Source organism: Cotesia glomerata, linkage group LG4 (assembly GCF_020080835.1).
Source record: "Cotesia glomerata isolate CgM1 linkage group LG4, MPM_Cglom_v2.3, whole genome shotgun sequence".
NCBI lineage: Eukaryota > Metazoa > Arthropoda > Insecta > Hymenoptera > Braconidae > Cotesia > Cotesia glomerata.
The window spans coordinates 27,428,495-27,451,047 of record NC_058161.1 but is presented as its reverse complement, the minus strand read 5'-3'; the positions used below and the strand labels follow the sequence as shown (position 1 = coordinate 27,451,047).

Sequence of the window (22,553 nt, the reverse complement as noted above, 5' to 3'; positions counted from 1 at the left end):
TTTCAAATTTCTCTAAGATTTTCAGTTTGATCAGTTTGTGTTTAAAAGTATGTCATAGAATTTGAAAAACTGCGTGGATAGCTGCAAACCGCGTGAAAATCAGTTCATTCATTCAGACGTTACTGCGGTTTGAAAATTCAAAAAATACTGTTGTATGGAACTGCTATCAGACTTTTGAGCTCGAAGAGCTCAAAAGCTAGAAGAACAGCTAACTTTTTGAGCTCAGAGAGCTCAGAATAATATATAAATTATATTTTTGAGCTCGAAGAGCTCGAAAATGTCATAAGTGCAATTTTAAGCGCTTAGATATGGAATCAGCGGGAAGTTACAGGGATGGCCTTTAGGGTCAACCGTTTTCCAGATTTTTTAACTTCCCGCTAAGAAAATTGAAAATTTTCAAAAATCGGGAAGTTATTGGTTTTACCCCGTTTTTCGAAAATCGAGTTTTCAACGGATGTTGACGTTTTGAGGTCCTAGGAAGACTCCCCGCGGAGATTTCGTCGCGGTTGATGCCATTCGAAAGGGCTTGACCAAACTTAGATTTTAAATACCGTTTAGACCGATTCGAAGCAGTAGATTTTGAGAAATCTCAAAAAAACTACAAAAAAAATGTTTAGAAACGTGGATTTTTTGGAATTACTTTTGAATGGCTCTACCGATCAATTTCAAAATCTAATCAGGTCTTGATCAAAAAACCACGTCGATCACTGCAAACCCGGTCAAAATCGGTTGATTCGTTCGTGAGTTATCGTTGTCGAAAGAAAACCGAAAAAAGTGTTTTTTCGGAATTACTTCGAAACTCCTGGCTCGATGGATTTAAATTTGAAAATTCTTCTTGGTGCTTTAAAAACTGCGTCGAATGCCACCAATTTCGTGAAAATCGGTTTATTCATTCAAAAGTTATTGCCGTTTGAAAATTCAAAAAATTGCGTTTTATTAAACTGCTATTAGAGTTTTGAGCTCGAAGAGCTCAAAATGACACAAAAATCATATTTTTGAGCTCGAAGAGCTCAAAAACGTAATGTGTTATTTTGAGCGCTTAAGTACAGAATGATCGGGAAGTTGCAGGGATGGCCTTTAGGGTCAACCGTCATCCTAACTTTTTTTTTAATTTTGAGGATGGCATATTTTGTTGCAAAAATATTTATTAAGTCAAATAAATGTATATATTAAATCTTGAGTAATTCAATCGGTAGAGCAAACTTATAAATAGATCTGTAGAATATAACTTTCATAACTTACCTGATCAGATTCAATGATTTCAAGTCAGATCTAAACTTCCTAACTGGGAAGAAAAGTTATTATTGCTTAGAGTTTATTATAGAAAAATTACTATACTTAAATCCTAATTCTTGAGTAGTTCAGTCGGTAGAACAAGTATATAAATATATTTGCCTGAATATGACTTACCTGATTAGATTCAATCATATTTTGTCAGATCTAAACTTTTCTTCTAGAGGTACATTATGAGTCTTTATCTGTGAATCTATTAACAAAGTTAGTGTATTAGTAATATTTTTTGTCAAAACATTTATAAAAGTAATTAATGACACTCACAATAATAATAATTTTCCGTTCGAATAGTCGAAAATACTTAAGCAAACAAAAATGACCACTAATTATAATTTAAATATTTAATATTCATGAACTATTTGACATCAAACGTTAACGCAATTAATCATAAATGAGAAGTCACTCAACTATGAATTTATAAATAAATAATGGCCACTCAGTAGCCGTGAGTATATTATTTTTATTAATAGAATTATTCTCTGGAAATAATTGATATCTACTCGTGGAAAATGAATTTTCTGCTTGCGTCTACTTTTTTTATATCAATTTTGAGCAATTGAATTCTACATCAACCCGGAATGTTGATGAATAATCCATAATTTTTATGAGTATGCCTTCGATTTGCAACGTAGCGGGAAATTTTATCTGCTTTTCTACTTTCAACCTGGAAGTAAAGCTTTTACGAGCAAATAAAGACTCTTGTGAATTAAAACTAGAGTAGTTCTTGCCAAAAAGTATCAAGCTTTACTGGACGATAATAGATTTAAAAAAAAAAACTCTCTAGGCTATCCATGGAACTTCCATTTGAAACTCTCAAAAGCTTAACAATCAGTTAATTGTTGAGAATTGTTTAAAAAATGTTCAATTTTCTCAATCGATTACAATTTTCAAAGCACGAAAAAAAATACCGATACAAAAATTTGATATTTCTTCCAATACTCTGAAAATTGACTACCTCTTAACACAAAAATAAAAAATTAGTAAAACGGTTCACCCTAAAGGCCATCCCTGCAACTTCCCGCTAATTCCAAACCTGGGCGCTTAAAATTGTACTTATGACGTTTTTGAGATTTTTGAGCTCAAAATATAATTTATGTGATATTTTTAGCTCGCTGAGCTCAAAGAGATAGTATTTTTATGCATTTGAGCTCATCGAGCTCAAAAGTCTGATAGAAGTTTCAACACTACTTTTGGAATTTTCAAACCGCAATAACTTTTGAATGGATCAACCGATTTTTACGTGGTTGGCGGCATTCGACGCAGTTTTATCAGCCTCATAAAGAATTTTCAGGTTTTAATTGATCGAATCCAAAATTTCGGAGTAATTTCGAAAAAACACTTTTTTCGGTTTTCTTTCGTTCACGATATCTCTCGAACGAATTAACCGATTTCGACCAGCTTGGTGGCGATCGACGTGGTTTTTTATTGTCTAGAGCTAATTAGCTTTTGGAATCGATCGGTAGAGCCGTTTAAAAGTTATCCAAAAAAAACCACATTTGAAAAAATTTTTTTTCTTAGTTTTTTTAAGATTTCTCAAAATCTACTGATCCGAATCGGTCCAAATTATACTCAAAATCAAAGTTTAGCCAAGCTCTTTCAAATGGCACCAACCGCGATAAAATCGGATGAGCCGTTCAAAAGTTATAAGCGGTTCACATACTTTCACACACACACATACAGACACAGTGACAACCTCGCGGAAGTAGTCAGGGAAGCTTCCTATGACCTTCAAACGCCGAGATCTGATGAAAACTCGATTTTTGCAAAACGGGGTAAAAAAAAACTTCCCGATTTTTGAAAATCTTCGATTTTCTTAGCGGGAAGTTAAAAAAAAAAACGACTGTTCCGTGCTCTATATTTAGGGACAATAAGACACAAATAGATAAAAAATATTAATATATATAAAACATAAAAGTTGAGGGTAAAACTTACCGCACACAATAACGTGCATACCGGGTATAAAACGTGGGTATCGATTTTCTCGATATTATTAGATATACCCACTAGACATATACTTACACAAATATACACTTTATGTACATATATCTATATTTACTCCTATATAAAGTATAAGCTTTAATATTCTCGCTTATAAAAGCATGCAAAAAAAAACTCATCGATCCTCGATTGCTAATCGCTTGAAAGTAAAAAAATAAATATAATAAAATTCCATCGAAAAAAAACACAACAATAATGATAATGATAAAAATAATAAAGGGGGAGATAGGCAATTTTAACAATTTTTCCTTCGGTTAGTGCTTGATTACTCAAGGGTCTAAATGAGTGAGAAAGCATAGAAGTTGGAGGAGAAAATAGGGGTAGATTGATGTTGATATACGTTGTGTTGGAAAATCAAGCTTCCACTAATAACCACAATATATATATTGGACGTCGCGACGACATGCCGCTGGAAAGTGGAAACTGCGGCGTCAATATAGTCTTCTCTCTTTTTCTTGCGTTTTATCTTTCTATATATATATAACATTTAGTTAAGACTTGAGACTCTTTGGTTGATATAGTTTTTTTATTGACCTCGAATACTCTGTATTTCGTATTTCTGTTGTTTCTATATTGAATAGTATAGTTTTTTCCTGACATCCAATCCCGCTGAGAATTTTTCCCCAATGACTTTGTTTGTCAATTTTCTTTCTTTGTTGTTTAATTTTTCTTTTTATAGTTTCTCTTTTCTTGAGCAAGTTTTTCCGCACTACTTTATATCCTTTAAAAATAAAAATACAATATCTGTAGTGCTATTGATATTTGAATAAAAATTCCGACTTACTATCACATGTTTTACTTTTAATTTTTCATGAGATAAAGGTTTGACCTCAATAACTTCCCGGTAGAAATTATTGAAAAATGTCGAGAAAATTGTCTTTATCTAAAGTTTTACCATTTACGTGTCAGTTCAGTATGAGATACTATAAGAAAATAAAATATTTTGAATCCAATAAATTTTTGTCTTAAATTCCGTATTCATGGTTCAAAATTTTTGTTTCTAAAGAAAAAAAGTTACTCTTACATAATTAAAAGACTCTTATATGAAGAGTCAGGGAATTTTTTAATTGTCTTTTTAGCTGTCGTAGAAAATATTTTCAAGTAATTTTAATATTTTATCAATTGGAGCAAGAGATATTATTTTCAATCAAGATAAATTATGGTTTCTCGGATGAATCATGTATACTTATAGTTCAAAGCTCTGATCACTTTGAGTCAAGAAGCCGATGTCTCCATTCAAGGCTACATCGACTTATTTAAAGTTTTATGCGTAGAGTTAAGATATTATTAACTTTTCCCAAGATCTTTTCTTGTGAAAAGATATAGAAATAAAAAACTAAATTTCCACTCTAGCTGGGAATCGAACCTACTATTTTCTTGTGGCAAGTTTAGCGTGATACTGGACTGTATAACTTATGGAGCGATCGAAGAATCATAGACTATATAAATGCATTGAAATGTAGTCTATGCTTTTTGCATTATGCACACAATACACTTACTATACAATTTGCTCCGGGCGGGAAAATTTTTTGCGTTATTCCGAGGCATACTGCTATTGGCTCAAAACAAAGACTGTTACACTGATAAAAGGATTTGTTTATAGTTAAAAATATTTGTTAATATTTAACAAATCATTTATTAGAGACCACTTTTTAGTCCTTAACAAATATTTCTTAGTATTTAAAAAGATTTATTAATATTTAATAAATAAATATCAGATTTATTAAATACAAACAAATCATTTTAAATACTAAGAAATATTTGTTTGATACTAAAAAATGGTCTCTAATAAATGATTTGTTAACTATTAACAAATATTTTTTTAATACAAATAAATCCTTCTATCAGTGTACTGCATGAGGTTAATTAATTGTCGCAGTAAAAATTTAACAATCTTAATGGAAAAAATATATTTTTACGTTTAGTAAACTATCGTATTGAAATAAGCTGAAATTAATTCAAATTAATGTTTATAACAATTTAGAAATTTTCACAAATATATTATTTCTATGAGTTTGTAGTATATAGGCTTTTTATGCCCCTTCCCAGGTGGAAAAATATTATAATGTTATTATAATGATTTGCGCATTATAATGCGTGTCAAAAATATTTATTTTTCCAAAATTTCCCATAAAAAATCTAAAAAATACCAGAAACTCTGCTTTGAGATAATTAATTAGGTTTGAGCTGGAAACAGTCATAGCGAGAAAGGTCAATTGATAACTTTAAAATACAATTTTCTGAAAGATCAGGAACTCAGCACTAAGACGTTTTTTCCATAAGCTTTACTTAAACGATTAAATCAAAGGAGGTTTACTCAAATTTCATAAAAAAATTGTACAACAATTCAGGAACACTGCACCAAAATATTTTTTCTTGACCTTGAAACGCTGAAATTTGAGCTAAATTAATTTATTAATTAATAATTATTATATCGTCTTGAATTTTTATAATAAATGTTTATTAAAAAACAAGAAAAAGAACACAATAATTTAAAGATTTTTTAAAAATAATTTTTTATCTGAAACTTATTATTAGTCTCTATACTCTAGCAATTTATTTCGGAAACTTTGCTTTATGGTTTGATTGTCTACCTTCTTCCAAGCTCGTTCTTTCCCAAAGGCGGCTGTGTATTCTAAAAATTAAATAATTCATTCCGTACAAATAAATATTATATTTTATAAAAAAAAAATTAAGAAAACGGTTGACCCTAAAGGCCATCCCTGCAACTTCTCGCTAATTCCATACTTAGGCGCTTAAAACTGCACCAATGACGTTTTTGAGCTCTTCGAGCTTAAAAATACAATTTATGGGTTATTTTGAGCTCTCCGAACTCAAAGAGATTTCTTTCCTATGCTTTTGAGCTCTTCGAGCTCAAAAGTCTGATAGAGATTTGATAAGACATTATTTTTTGAATTTTTGAACCGCAATAACTTTTGAATAAATAAACCGATTTTCACGCGGTTGGCAGCATTCGATGCAGTTTTTCAAGCCTCACAAAGAATCTTAAATTTTGAATTGATCGCGCTAGGAATTTCGGAGTTATTCCGAAAAAACACTTTTTTCGGTTTTCTTTCGTTCACGATATCTCTCGAACGAATCAACCAATTTTGACTGGACTGGTGGCGATCGACGTGGTTTTTCGAGGTTAAGAGCTGATTAGTTTTTGGAATTGAACCATAAAGCCGTTTAAAAGTTATTCAAAAAAAACCACATTTGAAAAAAATTTTTTTTTCAGTTTTTTGAAGATTTTTCAAAATCTATTGATCTGAATCGGTGTAAATAGTTTTTAAAATCTAAGTTTGGTTAAGCCCTTTCGAATGGCACCAACCACAATGAAATCGGTCAAGCCGTTCAAAAGTTATAAGCGGTTCACATACTTTCACACACACACACACACACACACACACACACACACACACACACACACACACACATACATACAGACACCGTGACAACCCCACGGGGATAGTCAGGGAAGCTTCCTGTGACCTTCAAACGTCGAGATCTGATGAAAACTCGATTTTTGCAAAACGGGGTGAAAACAATAACTTCCCGATTTTTGAAAATCTTCAATTTTCTTAGCGGGAAGTTACAAATCTGGTGTTGAGGTCCCAATCTTTCATAAAATTTTATTTTGAAGTTATCATAATAGACCTTTCTCGTTTTGACTGTTTCCAGCTCAAACCTAATTATCTTAAAGCAGAGTTTTTGGTATTTTTGACATTTTTGATGGGAAGTTTCAGAAAAATAAATATTTTTGACACGCATTATAATGACATTATAATGCGCAAATCATTATGATGACATTATAATATTTTTCCACCTGGGTTTACACCCCAAGCCTTTCTCAACATTAATGATTTTGTTTGGTTACTGCTCTTTATTTTTGCAGCTGTGGCCCGACTTGTGCTTTCTGTACCGTATTCACCCTGAACCTCACCTTCTCAGGCTGTTGGAACAGAATCATGGAGAAACCACAGAGAAAACCCATGGTAGTACAGTCGGAGCTGGGCTAAGTCTACAGTGATTGATAAGAAACTCTTCTTTATCGACCACTGGAGCATTAGGCCCTTCTCCTAGTGTGCATAGATCCCTCGTGCTAGCCAACGCTGATTAGAGTGGTCACCCAATTAAGTTGTAGCTTAACTGGGTGATCGCCCAAGTCAGGCGTGTACCACCCGGCTATCTCTGCCACTTTCAGAGGCTGGCAATGTAACGCACATATTTTTAATTATAATCTCTGAAAAATATTGGTGCGTGCCGGGATCGAACCCGGGTCCCACTCTTTCGAAAAGCGGGCACCGAGCCGAGTAGGCTATTGCCAGCCTAAGTCAAACCTAATGTATAATTATATTGGTTTGATAATAAAAAAATCTTGGATCAAGATTACCAAGTTGAAAAAATAATTGTTTCTTGATCTAAAAAAATTTTGGTTTCTGCTCCAAAAAATATTCTAAAGCCAAAAAAATGTCTATTGTTACGATTTCCATTTTATACAAAAATTAATAATTTATTGTTATATTTGATTTCAGGTGACACGGGGTGTTGACTATTCAATAAATAAATAAGTTTTAAAGACAGTTGTTAATAAAAGAAAAAGCAAAATGGCGGCTTTTGTGGCAAAGCAGATGGTTGGAAACAAGTTGAATGCTGTCAAAGGTGAGTGTTTTTCTTCTTCATTCCTTATCCTAAGATACTTACCGTAATAATGATAATGATGATGATGACGATGCTGATGACGGTGGAAAATTGCTACGAACGTCAATTGGAATCGAGAGAGATTTTAATAAACCGCTTCTAATAATTCCGTTCGATGTATGTATGTAATGAAGACGCGATGAGAGGATTGATAGAAGAAAAGATATCAGCACACCCCGAGAGATTTCTAAGAGAATTGAAAGACCAGAAGACAGCCATGAAAAGAAATTTAAACCCATATAAAAATTTTTCTCTAATCGGATTAATAATTGGTGGATGGTTATTTGGAATTTTCTTTTGCAATTTTATTTTATGGGATTTAGGGATTTACAGGAGAATCCGCAGTTGGAAAGGGATAGAAATTTAAATTTTGCCACTTTGTTGATCCAGTTGATAAACAGTCGTGTTTTATGTATCGCTCATGTGGAATGTGAAATGATCGGGTGTTTTTTTTTTTTTTTTTTTTTTTTTTTTTTTGGAAGAGAGAAAGAAGAAAGGGAGAAACTATTAATAGATGAATTGAAATCGACTGGAAGTATGGTTAATTGATTTGTGGATTTGTATGATGAAATTATTAATTGATATTGTCATTTGATAGAGTGCTTCTTTCCGAGGGAATTTATCGCTTCAATTTTTTGTCGAGGGTAGTTTTGCATTAGGATTATTTGAGGAATCCGGTGGTAAGAGGGTCCATTTTGAAATTATTAAACAGGCGAAGGATGACAGTCTTGAAGAATGGATAAATTCTGGATGATGAATTTTGGAAATTAATCTTCTTTTGTCGTTATTGGGTGCTCAAGAGAGCAATGATGTGAATATAAAAGAAAATGATTTCAAAACTACATTCTATTTTTCTTATACTTCAAGAAAATATGAAATTATCACAGAAGCAAGTTGCTGTTAAATGTATTATAATTTACAAAGTTCACATTATAAAAACATTATAATTTATTGGATTCTTCTTTGGAAAAGGTGAAAAGTACATTCATCAAATGTACACGGAAAAATTATAATTTCCACATCATAATCCAGGACTAGACTTTCAATATCTTCACTTTCATAATTTTACATTTTAAGATTTACAATGTAACATCCTAAAAATGAGTTTAAAAGTAGTCAATATTCGAATTTTTGCGATATAACATCGCAAATTTTGAAATGTAAAATTATGAAAGTGAAGATATTAAAAGTCTGGTCCTGGATTACAATGTGATAATTGTTATTTTCCCTACAATTTTTTTTACGCGTATCTTCAAATTAATTTAAGCTTTGACTGACGTTGAGACGTCCGATAACTTTTCTAAATACTTATGTTAATTATGTTTATGTTTGTAAAATAACTTCCGGACAACACATTGTGTCTAAACTCCAGAAAATGGATATGATAGCTTTGAAAATTAAACAACAATTTACACTATTAAATGCATCATTTCACTAGAGTCTAGAACTTCAGTCGAGCACTTTGAAGATGGCTTACAAAATTATCTCCAGTGAAGTGAATGATGATAGCATCTATTGTCGAGATGTAGAATGCTGATTTGATGTAACAATTCGCTAGAGATTCAAACTTTAATTAAATAGCAATTAACGATTTAAACTTTGTTGTGTTTTTGGTTGTATGATATACGAAAAAAAATTTTAGAAATCATTCCAATGCTAACATTGTAATCCAGGACCAGACTTTCAATATGGTCACTTTGATAATTTTACATTTTAAAATTTACAATGATACATATCATAAAAATAATAAATATTTTAATTTTTACGATCCTAAATTTTAAAATGCAAATTATGAAAGTGGCCGTATTGGAAGTTTGGTCCTGGATTACCATGTTACCATTGTAATTTTTCTAATAGTTTTTTCTAGTGTACACCAAAGTTTGTTCAAATAAAAAAAAAATTAGGAAAACGGTTGACCCTAAAGGCCATCCCTGCAACTTCCCGCTACCTCCATACCTAAGTGCTCAATAATTCATTCGTTTTTTAAGCTCTTCGAGCGCAAAAATATAATTTTTGTGTAATTTTGAGCTCTCCGAGCTTAAATAAATCGCAGTTCTGTGCTTTTGAGCTCTTCGAGCTCAAAAAGCTAATGGAAGTTTTATAGAACACTATTTTTTGAATTTTCAAACCGCAATAACTGTTGAATGAATTAACCGATTTTCTCGCAGTTTACGGCATTCAACGCAGTTTTTTAAGTTCTTAAAAAATCTTTAAGCGTAAACTGGTCAGACTAAAAATTTCATAGAAATTCTGAAAAAAACATTTTTTTTCAATTTTTTTCGACAACGATATCTCACGAACAAATCAACCGATTTTTTTATCAATATTTTCAATATAGAGTTCAATTACATGTTTTTTACAGAAGTTTTTAACTAAAACATATTTTAGATGAAATTTCATATTTAAAACATTTATATGCTTTTTCATGATGAATAGTGCATTTGTCATAAAAATTTTGACATGGAGTGCTATAAAACTAGCGACTGAGAATGAATTTTTCATTTTACTGTTTATTTAGGTGATTTTTTTTTATTTTCGCATAAAACCTTAGGGCGAGATCTCACAATGAAAAAATAATCCGTAAAACTATGAAAATGGTATTAAAAAAATTATTTCTTCCAGAGATATAAAAATTATATACAATTTCTCAAAAATTATAAAATTGCAATGAAAAATTAAAAATGAAATATAATAATTCATTCCCATTCCGCTGAAAAATAAGTTTTTTTATGGGCGGAAAAACGTTTCTAATTCCTGTAAAAACTCAATTTTTTAGTAGGCGAGTAGCAATATTTCTCAAAAAAAAAACTCATCATTTGAAGACAAACTCAAATTTATACCATTGAGTTCCCTAAATGGAACAACAAAAAGCACCATGAAAAGCGAGAAACTCATAATAAGAAATAAATTAATTTATCTTCTAAAAACATCTCAGCCTTTGAATTTAAAATTTGGTTATTTATTTTCTTTATTCTTCTTTTCAACAAATATCATCGGCGAAAATAAAAATAAATGAACTCGAGGCTGTCAGAGAAAAATAGAAAAACGAGGATGTCAATTGAAAGTTAATAACCTGCGTCATATACAGAGAGGGTGTTGAGGATTTTTCAGTTCCTCTAATATGTTCTTTCTCTCTCAGCAGCGACTCCCTTTTGCCTGAAGCTAAGTGGTATATCAGAGAAGAAGAAGAAGGGTGTTGTAGACGACATAATATAAAAGGAGAAATTGAAATGCTTTGAATGCTCATTTACCTCTATATATATAGATCGGAACAGAGTCATATTACCGTAGCCGTTTCAGAACGATCTGTAGTTAGCAATCTTCACTATTTTCTATCTTCATATAGTTTATTTTCTTTTTTCCACTCATTTCCACGGCCTTTATATCTCTACCAACATTTTCAAATTCTTCCGAGCTTAGCTTCCCCTTTTATGTGGCCTAGGTTCACCTTGCAGAACGTCCGACGAGGTGGAATCCTTAATATAGTCTCGTGAATGAGGGTGAGAATGACATTCCTAGCGACCCGCCAACGTTAAATTACGCGTTCAGGCATGCGGTCGAATAGACATTACCTTTTCGTATACTAACGCTATTCATCATCTTAACTTGAGGAATTAATAAAAATTTCAATTCTTTTTGCTCAAGGAGAAGAATATTGTAATGAGTAATTCACTGGTTTTATTAAGATTCTTTATATTTTTTTATTTATAATTAAAGTTTATGATTAAGTGATTTCTAAAGGAATTTAATTACCGGCAAGGAGCTATTCTCGTTAATAGGTATGTTTTATTGCAAGGGTTGAGCTACTTTGACACTTTCAAAATTATCCTACCTATGGGTTTAATTGAAAAATTACTATTGAACACTGAATGAAAAATATGATTCTCTGAACTAGGAGAATCTAGTTAAATAGCATCACCATTATTTAATTGAAGTTCTTATACCTAAAATTATTTACTATATTGAACACCAATACATGTTACTTAAATTATTTTTAGTTAAACATGGGCTTAGTAGTCATTTTGATTTAATTTAACTCAGAAAACAGAAAAATAATTCAGACAGCCCACACCGGGAATCGAACACAGTTCATTCTGGTTACGCATCAAGGGATTTTCCAGTTGAGCTATTTGAGACATCGCCCGTAGTAACCTTTCAGTCACCTAATAATTTTTTGTTAAACACGATAACAGAAAAATATTTATTAAAATGGAGTACACATAACTATTTAGCAATAGTAATTTCGACTAATGCATAGTTCGAGTAACTACAAAAAAAAAAGTTCAGAAAACTATATTTTTATACTTAGTTATAATTCAGCTAACTATGCACTTTTTTCGCAGTTAATTTGTAGTGTTCTATTGAAATTCTAAATTATTACCAAGCGGTCAATTATAAAGCGGTCGAGTTTTTATGTAAAAACTCTAAGAAAAAAGAGTTCCCGTGAAAAAATATTCTGATCAGGCTTGATATGAGCTGATAAGGCCATATAAAAATTTTTGATAAGTTCATATCTGGCCTGATATGATCTGATATGTCCATATTTAATTTTTTATATGTCCTGATATGGCCTGATATGAAAATTGGCCATATCAGGCCAATTATATAAAGTTATATATACTTTGATAAACTTGAAAAAAAAATCCCTGATCAGGGTTGATATAACTTGATATGGATTCATATAGTCTGATATACTCATACCCTTACCAGCACATAAGTAGTCTTATGTACTCATATAAAGGCATACCCGAGTAAAAACAACTATATATCATTATATATGATTCATATCTAATTATATAGATGTATATATAATTCATATACAATTATATATGAATCATATAGAATTCTATATAATGTTTTTTACTCCAGTGGGTATTTTGTGATAACCATAAAAAATAATCTTTTTCTATCTAAGAGTCTGTTACTCCAATGATTAACAATCTTTTAATATATAGTATTTTTCGGATGAAATAATAGGAACTTAATAAAAAATTAGGAAAACGGTTGACCCTAAAGGCCATCCCTGCAACTTCCCGCTAATTCCGTTAATACCTGGCCGCTTTTTTGAGCTCTTCGAGCTCAAAAGTACAATTTGTGTGTTGTTTTAAGCTCTCCGAGCTCAAAAAGATACCTTTTCTATGCTTTTGAGCTCTTTGAGCTCAAAAGTCTGATAGAAGTTTCATAGAACACTATTTTTTGAATGTTCATACCGCAATAACTTTTGAATGAATGAACCGATTTTTACGCGGTTGGCGGCATTCTACGTAGTTTTTTAAGCCTTATAAATAATTTCTAAGTTTCAATTGGTCAAACTAGAAATTTCGGAGTAACTCTGAAGAACACTTTTCGGTTTTCTTTCGTTCACGATATCTCTCGAACGAATCAACCGATTTTGACCGGATTGGCGGCGATCGACGTGGTTTTTCAAGGTTGAGAGCTGATTAGTTTTTGGAATCGATCGGTTGAGCCGTTTAAAAGTTATCCCAAAAAAACCACTTCAGAAAAAATTTTTTTTCCTACTTTTTTTTAGATTTCTCCAAATTTCTCAAAATCTATCGGTCCCAATCGGTTCAAATTAACAGAAAATCTAAGTTTGGCGAAGCCCTTTCGAATGGCACCAACCGTGATGAAATCGGTTCAACCGTTCAAAAGTTATAAGAGGTTTACATACTTACACACACACACACACACACACACACACACACATACATACAGACATAGTGACACCCTCGCGGGAATAGTCAGGAAAGCTTCCTAGGACCTCAAAACGTCGAGATCTGATGAAAACTCGATTTTCGAAAAACGGGGTAAAACCAATAACTTCCCGATTTTTGAAAATTTTCAATTTTCTTAGCGGGAAGTTAAAAATTTTATTTCACAAAAATTATTAGTTTTGTCAAGTTCAAAAATTGTTAGCCAGGCCCTCCAGCAATATATAGTTCCATATACTAAACAAATAATTCCATCAAAATTTAAGCTTTCAATTCTGATTTTACCTCGATTATTTTTTAATTTCAAAGAAATTATAAATTCTATAGCAACGAAGTACCTTAACAATATATCGTAGAATTATTTTTGCGATTTCATGTATACATAGATAATTTTATAAATCTACATATGGGGCATTCCACGCCAAATCGGATAGCATTCTGCCTTTTGCATCTGCGATTTTTTTGAAAATTTTTTATGTTATAGTAAGGTAAAAGCCCCAATATATGATCATGTACCAGTATATGATCATATATTGGGGCTTTTACCTTACCCATTGAAAAAGACCTCCATGATTTTTTTCAATTTTTTTTGCCCAGCCGTTTTCGAGACATCAATTTTTGAAAAAAATCGCTTTTCTTTTTTTCAAATGTCTGCAACTTTGCTAAAAATGGGCCAATCGAGACGTTTTTTTTTTTGAAAATTTTTGTTTTTAAACACACTTTTAGGATATAAAATCAAAAAAAAATTTTAAACTCTATTTTTATAAGATTTTCAAATTTTGACTTTAAAATGTTGATTTCCAAAAAACACGTACCGATCGATTTTCTTGAAAATTTTTTCTAATAAACTGTCAATTATCCCCCAACTTTTAAGCCTAGTCCCTTAATGGGCAATCGATGGGATCCATTTTTTTCCGATTTTTCAAAATTTCAAATTCCAACTTTTTGTAATAAAAAATTTCTAAAAAAATTCTATGCTCAGGATTTACCTTAAATAACTTACTGACACAGTTTTAATCATAATTATTAAATTTTATTTACACTAAACGATTATTATTATTTCACATTTATTTCCTTACACGTTTAAATATTTTATAAATACGAGATTCACTGGATGATGAAAATTCTTTACATCTTACATAGTAAATTTGTTTATTTTTGTGATTGTAAAGCCTCCGTTACTTGAAACTAATTCCAACTATTCACTACAGTCGGTAAGGAAGACTGTAGTAGATTATTTTTTGGTTAAGTATTTCTCTTGTTTACATTTTGATTTCAAAACAAGAGTAAGGGTATTGTTGTTAATCACATTTTCTTACTGTCTTTTCTCCACAATCTGTACTAATTTTTTGCAAAAAAATATGTGTATAAAGTTTATTGTAAATAAGCAAACAATGTTGTGAATATTTACGCTATGGAAAATTTTGGAAAATATAATGAATATTATCGGTAGTTATTAACTTTATATCACGTATAAATTAATTATACGTAAAATCAAACTATGTCTGATCAGAAAATTTTTCCACGGGTTATTCTTGATTCAACATGAATATTTAAAAAAAAAAAACTAGTCTTCAAAACTTCTGTTGATTTCGACAATCTTGAATTGAGATTTTTATACGATCGGTAACCATTATGAATTTATTCAAAAGTATGTTATCTTCAGTCGATAAAAATAAAACTTTTTTAACTTCCCGCTACGAAAATCGAAGATTTTCAAAAATCGGGAAGTTATTGTTTTCACCCCGTTTTGCAAAAATCGAGTTTTCATCAGATCTCGACGTTTGAATGTCACAGGAAGCTTCCCTGACTATCCCCGCGAGGTTGTCACGGCGTCTGTATGTATGTATGTATGTGTGTGTGTGTGTGTGTGTGTGTGTGTGTGTGTGTGTGTGTGTGTGTGTGTGTGTGTGTGTTTTTTATCTTAGGGGGTGTAATCCTTCTTACGGATTCCAGGCATAGTTGTTTGGCCTGGATATGTGGCGACTCGACGCAGTGTCATACTAAAACTCGACCCTAACGCCCCTACCCACTAAACCCTAAACCCCTTTTCTTCTTTCCTCTAATCCCTCATGGAAACCGCCGTCAGGCATTACTTCGTGAGGGGAGGATCCAGCTACCGCTATTCCTTCTGGTGGCTAAGGTGTTATTTTTCCTTCCTTCTAGTTTCTGTCATTTGCTCTTTTTCTTTCAATGGAACGCAGCTCTGTAAGCACTTCTGTGGCAAAAGTGCTTGTAGCGTTCCAAGCAGTTTGATTCGACAACATTGCATCTACTATTGTCTCTGGTTGGATTCTCCAGTTCAGGATCCTCTCTAACTCCTCACGCTGAGGATCGAAACGTGGACACACAAAGAAAACGTGCCTTGCGTCCTCAATAACCCCTGGACAAGACGGGCACTCCGGAGAATCGTCGTGCTTAAAGCGGTGCAGATACTCTCGAAAGCACCCATGTCCTGACAACATCTGCGTTAGGTAATAGTTGACTTCACCATGGTTTCGGCTCAGCCAAACGTCGATCTTTGGTATGAGGCGGTGTGTCCATCTTCCTTTTGCTGCGGCGTCCCACTCAAGTTGCCATCGCGAGATGCTGTGCTGCCGTTCTTCTGTTCTTAGTTCTTCAGCGCTCAGTGTAGTTGACCTCTTTCGATGGTAAAGGGCCCGTCTTTCTTTAGCTAAGACTCTAAGCGGCAGAGTTCCAGAAATGACGCACACTGCTTCCTCTGATATTGTTCGGAAGGCGCTGGCTACTCTTAGCGCGCTCAGTCGGTAAACCGGACATGCTTTCCTCCATGATTCTTGGGTCTCAAGTGCGTCGGACCAAATGGATATCCCATACGTGAGGACCGATGTAACTACTGATGATAGCAATAACCTCCTTGTCTGCTTCGGGCCACCGATGTTGGGCATCAATCGTACAAGGTTAGCCACTACTGCTGATGCTTTGGCGGTCACGTGTTCAACTTGTTGTTTGAAGTTAAGTCGGGAATCGAGCATCACTCCCAGATATCGAATGAATGGTTGGGATGTGATTTCTTGGTCTCCGACGTTTAAATTGATCGTTTCCACCACTTTTCTGCTAGTGATAAGTACAGCCTCGGTCTTCTGTTTAGCCAGTTGTAGGTTTACTGTGTCCATCCACTGGTTAATTCGCTCAAAGGTGATCGTGAACATATGATTTATCTCATCAATATGCTTGGCGACGATTACTACGGCTACGTCGTCCGCGTACGCTACCAGTTTGACATTTCTTGGTAGTTTCAGTCTCAGCAATCCGTTGTACATGATATTCCAGAGAAGTGGACCGAGAACAGAACCCTGCGGGATGTGTGTGTGTGTGTGTGTGTGTGTGTGTGTGTGTGAAAGTATGTGAACCGCTTATAACTTTTGAACGGCTTGACCGATTTCATCGCAGTTGGTGCCATTCGAAAGGGCTTGACCAAACTTAGATTTTGAAAACTATTTGAACCGATTCAGATCAATAGATTTTGAGAAATCTTCAAAAAACTGAAAAAAAAAATTTTTTCAAATGTGGTTTTTTTGGAACTTTTAAACGGCTTAATAGTTCAATTCCAAAAACTAATCAGCTCTTAACCTCAAAAAACCACGTCGATCGCCACCAGTCCGGTCAAAATCGGTTGATTCATTCGAGAGATATCGTGAACGAAAGAAAACCGAAAAAAGTGTTTTTTCGGAATAACTCCAAAATTCCTAGCGCGATCAATTCAAAATTTGAGATTCTTTGTGAGGCTTGAAAAACTGCGTCGAATGCTTCTAACCGCGTAAAAATCGGTTTATTCATTCAAAAGTTGTTGTGGTTTAAAAATTAAAAAAATAGTGTCTTATCAAATCCCTATCAGACTTTTGAGCTCGAAGAGCTCAAAAGCATAGGAAAACAATCTCTTTGAGCTTGGAGAGCTCAAAATAACCCATAAATTGTATTTTTGAGCTCGAAGAGCTCAAAAACGTCATTGGTGCAATTTTAAGCGCCTAAGTATGAAATTAGCGGGAAGTTGCAGGGATGGCCTTCAGGGTCAACCGTTTTCCTAATTTTTTTATTCATTATTATTGAAAGCTAAGAATAATCTTGTTTCTTTCTAAAAAAAATTCAGATATTTATTCCAAGTTAATGTTTTTTCGCTTGAAATATTATCTGCTACAACCAAAAAACCAGAATCTTCTCTAAGAGTAGAAAATAGTCAAGAAAATTTGAAAAGTATAATAATTTACTTTGCAGAAAGGAGAACTTTAATCATTTGAAAAATGAACACTGATAAACTATCTTGATAGATCTTGATAGACTACAGACTTATTTTGAAGATCACTTTCGAAGATAAATTGTCGTCTTCAAGAATTTCTTGTCTTAAATATCATCTACAACCATTGCTACTTGATTCCAAGTATATGACCTTCACTCAATACAAAAAATTCTCCATCTAAGAAAAACTCTTGAAAGCTGCCATTTAGTTTTCTTCTTTGAACTTCTTCTTCATTCTTTAACTAAGAACAAATATTCTTCATTAAAAAACAAGTTTTTTCAAAAAAAAAAATTTTTTTAACGAAATTCCTACTTTAACTTATTTAACTTTCCACTGGAACGAATTCGAAACTTTTTTATGATAGAAAGTAGCAGAAATTTAAGAATTTTTAGTGGCACAGTGCACTTTTAAAAGTGCTTTCTTAGAATAAAATTCTTCTGAAGAGTTTTCTACTAATCCTCAAGTTATGATTCATTTGGGAGTTTATACCTTAAATTGAAACTGAATATCTTGAAGAGTTTAATTTCAATACTATTTATACGAAAATTCTCGTTTAAAAATGGTATAAAACATCGAAAAACCTCCGGCAAGAGAATAAAAAATTTTTTTTTAATAATTTATATCACGATTCGTGATATAGTATCTATCGAAGTTTACGTGCTTCGACAATAGTAAACCCACTTTTCTTCATCGTACAATTCACAATTTATTTTCTCATTCGTCGAAAAAACTGTCTTGAGACAGTTTCCTGGAAAAAAATACGAACTGTACAAAATATTTTATTTGGATGATTGAACACTTGAGAAATAAAATTCACCCTCAGATATTTAAGTTTTAAATAAATAAATATTAATATTAATATTAACCGTATAATAACTTCATACCAACGTACATTTTTCTTTCTTATGTCCTCGTTCTACAAATGTCAATACAATATTCCTATCCCACTATGTACTATGTATAACCGACATTAAATCGATACTTTTATAAATTTGTTTGTATGTTTTGTATTACTTTTATTAATTATATATTTGATTAAAAGTAATAATCAATGAAAAAGTTAATTTTATCAATTAGTTCCAATTGAATTTCATTTAGTCAAGTAATTTTATTATTATTATTATTATTATTATTATTATTATTATTATTATTATTATTATTATTATTATTATTATTATTATTATTATTATTACATTACCTTATTCATATTCATATTGATTAAATAATTAAAAAGATTTGTAATAAGATAGAAACAATTAATTCAGATGAAATATTAAGATCTAGAACAGTGATAACAATTTTCCCTAAATTTGTTACAGGTATTTCTAAATTATTTCAACGAAAGTTATAATAATATATTTAATTATCAGTTAATAAATTTAGTCGACCTTTTAATATTACGCAGAGAATAAGAAATAGAAGGTTAAGAAGAAAAAGTAATACGCTTTTATGAAAATATTCGAGCGTAATTTATTTATTTATTATTTATAAAAGATTCTAGGGTTTTATACATCGATAAAAAAAATAATTTTCAAATCAAATAAAATTTATTTAAATTAAAATTAAATTTATTTAAATAAAAACAGTTTCCCAGATCAAGAATTATTTCACTTGATTCAAATTTATCAAACCCTTCAAAGATGTTCTTAATTAAAAAATTTTTCTCTTGAATTAGGTTAATTTTTTTATTAGTTTGTACAATAAGATACATTACGTAAGATATATTGAATGATGAAAATAATAGAGAAAAAACAATATTTTTCCGATTTTTGACAATTATTGTCCGCCATAGCGGGAAGTAATAAAAAAAAAATCATTGATATTCATAACGGGAAATTAAAAAAAAATAATATTATTAATGTTAATTGGCACAAATTGAGTACAAAGAGTATCACGTATGATTAATTATTGATGGTCGTACAAATTTTTCATTGTTAATTAACAATAATACAACGAATTTTCAATTCAAAACATTACTGTTCATTCTGATCGGTGGATTTTTAATGTTGTTATAATAATTGGCTCAACCGATTCGTTTTTATTTATTTTGAGTTAAATTTTTGAATTTATATCTACGTTGTACGGGTTTGTTTAATAATTTCATCAGGCGGTAATTAGGGGCCGTAGAGACAAAGTTGTATAATATAAAAAAAGTTTGGAAAATCCAAAAGTGCACGCCTCATAACGCTCATTCATTTTTTAAGAAAACAATTAATTGTGTAATTAATTAAAAAAAAAAAAAATTATAATTAAGTGATTTCTTACAGAGTATTTTTTATTTTTTTTTTAAACATCGGCGCCCTTTTTTCTTGTCATATGCGCACGCAGTCTAAAAAAATCTAGCTTGATCAAGTGGTGCCATAGTTTTTACGTGACAAATAAGAAAAGTTCGTTTGGCTTTGTACGGTTGTATCGTAGTGAATTTTAATAAAAATTCAATTAAAAAAAAAATACGCAAACTAGGCCACTGATATGAAATACGGACCCAGTTCATCAAATTCTTAAACTAATAAAAAAGGTCCGATCTTAAAATATCAATTTATTCGGGAGTAATCGTTGGTACATCCAAAATGGGGTGACATCCGGACGTCCATGTAAAATTTTTTTCAAAACGTTTTGTTTTTCAAAATAGCAACTTAAAATGATTTTAGAAAGTAAAAGATGGTTTAATTTAAGTGTTTTTTCGGTGTACATCTACTTATATCATTGTATAAGTGTAGTATGCTTGTGATAGAGGCATTTAAAGATCACAAAATTGCTTGAACTTGACGAGTCGAGTATAAAGCACAACCTCACGCGCTTCGCGCTATGAGGCGTGCAAAATTAGAAAATAAAAGAGTCGGCCTTGACTAGTCGTTGGGATCCTGAATGCAATAGATTCAAGCAGCCTTTACTAATCTACTGTACACCTCATACCGCGAAGCGGTTAAGATTGTGTTTTATTTTCGATAGTCAAAGTCAAGCAATTTTTTGCTCTTAAACTGCCTCTACCACAACCAATTCGCACTTATTTTATCCTATACTAAACTTTTTTAAAGATAACTTATTTTTGATGAGCAAATGTAGTCATTTTCAAAATTTAATAATCAGCAATGTAATATTCTTTCATAGGCATACTAAATTTTAAAACTTGAACTTAGAAAATTTATTAGCTTCTATTTATAATATTTATTAAAAATATAGTTTTCTGAACTTTTTCATTTGTAGTTACTCGAACTAAACGTTGGTCGAAATAACTATTGAAAAATAATTATATGTACTATATTTTAATAAATATTTTTCTGTTATCGTGTTTAATAAAAAAGTATTATGTGACTGAAAGGTTGCTACGGGCGATGTCTCAGATAGCTCAACTGGAAAAGCCCTTGGTGCTTAACTAGAATGATCTGGGTTCGATTCCCGGTTTGGGCTGTCTAAATTATTTTTCTGTTTTCTAAGTTAAATTGAATTAAGATGACTATCAAGCCTATATTTAACTAAAAATAATTTAAGTAACTATGGGGTTCAATACAATAAATAATTTTAGGTATAAGAACTTTAATTAAATAATGGTGATGCTATTAAACTAGATTTTTTTAGTTTAGAGAACCATATTTTTTTTTTTTTTTTTTTCAATGCAAATGCATCAGATCTCTACTTTTTAAGATCTTAAGAGGTCATTCTGATTATTTATAGGAGCCGTGTATTAGTGAAAATAGAATTTTTGGGCTGTTTTATAACAATTTTTAAATTTTTGACCGCAAAAAATTTAAAAATCAACTTATCTAAGATAACCTGCAGCATTTACCGTTTTAAAATTTATTTTCATAAGCTTCGTTCGAACCACAGAAATGTGATTCTTTGAGTTTGATGATTTGGTATAGACTCAATTATATATTCGTGAAAGTATTATGAACCAATATTAATATATTGGGATTATTTGTCCATTAATCTTATTGTCTGGGCTTTTGTCTTGACTGAAAAAATGACCTTTTTCCATCATTCATTTCATTAGTACAATTTCGTTTTTTACGCAACGTAACTTTCGCCTTAAACAAATAAACTTTTACATTATTTTAACGGGAATTCCAAATCAAAGAGATGCTGAGTCTATATAATTCCGTTAATATAGCAGAGTAATTGGAATCTGTTGAAGAATCACTTAACTAATTTGAAAAATTAAAAACAAAATGAAAAATACTAAGAAAGCGAGAAAGTAAATTGTAATAATGATAATATTAAATAAGTAACGGGCGTGACAAAGGCAACAAATATTCTGTAATTTGCACGCTTAATAATTGTGAGTGAAAATGTAAATTTAGTGAGTAAGAGTAACACGACAAATAAGAGTAGAATTAAATACCAAGATGATAAAAATAAGAAAAAGTAGAACAGAAAGAATAATAATTTAACAATGAGAGAAACTACGTGAAATACTGCGTTGAATAAAAATAAGTAAAGAGGAGGATCTAATGTAGTGTTGTTGGGAAGGTAGAGAGCGAGCGAGAAAAAAAATTACAATTTTAAATGTAATTTCTTTCAGATGTTAAAGATCATGGTGGTTGACACCATAAAATCACTACAACATCTCCTCCTATATCTTTCCAAACTTT

General features: G+C 31.5%; 1 protein-coding gene across 1 annotated transcript in view; it reads left to right on the top strand.

Moving 5' to 3' along the window:
* LOC123262506 (complexin) overlaps positions 1–22,553 on the top strand; it is an 84,657-nt gene that overhangs the window by 9,927 nt on the left and 52,177 nt on the right. The window contains exon 2 of the mRNA XM_044724754.1: positions 7,827–7,953. Coding sequence (XP_044580689.1) covers positions 7,899–7,953 — 55 coding nt within the window. The 5' untranslated portion in view covers positions 7,827–7,898. The remainder of the gene's footprint in view (positions 1–7,826; positions 7,954–22,553) is intronic.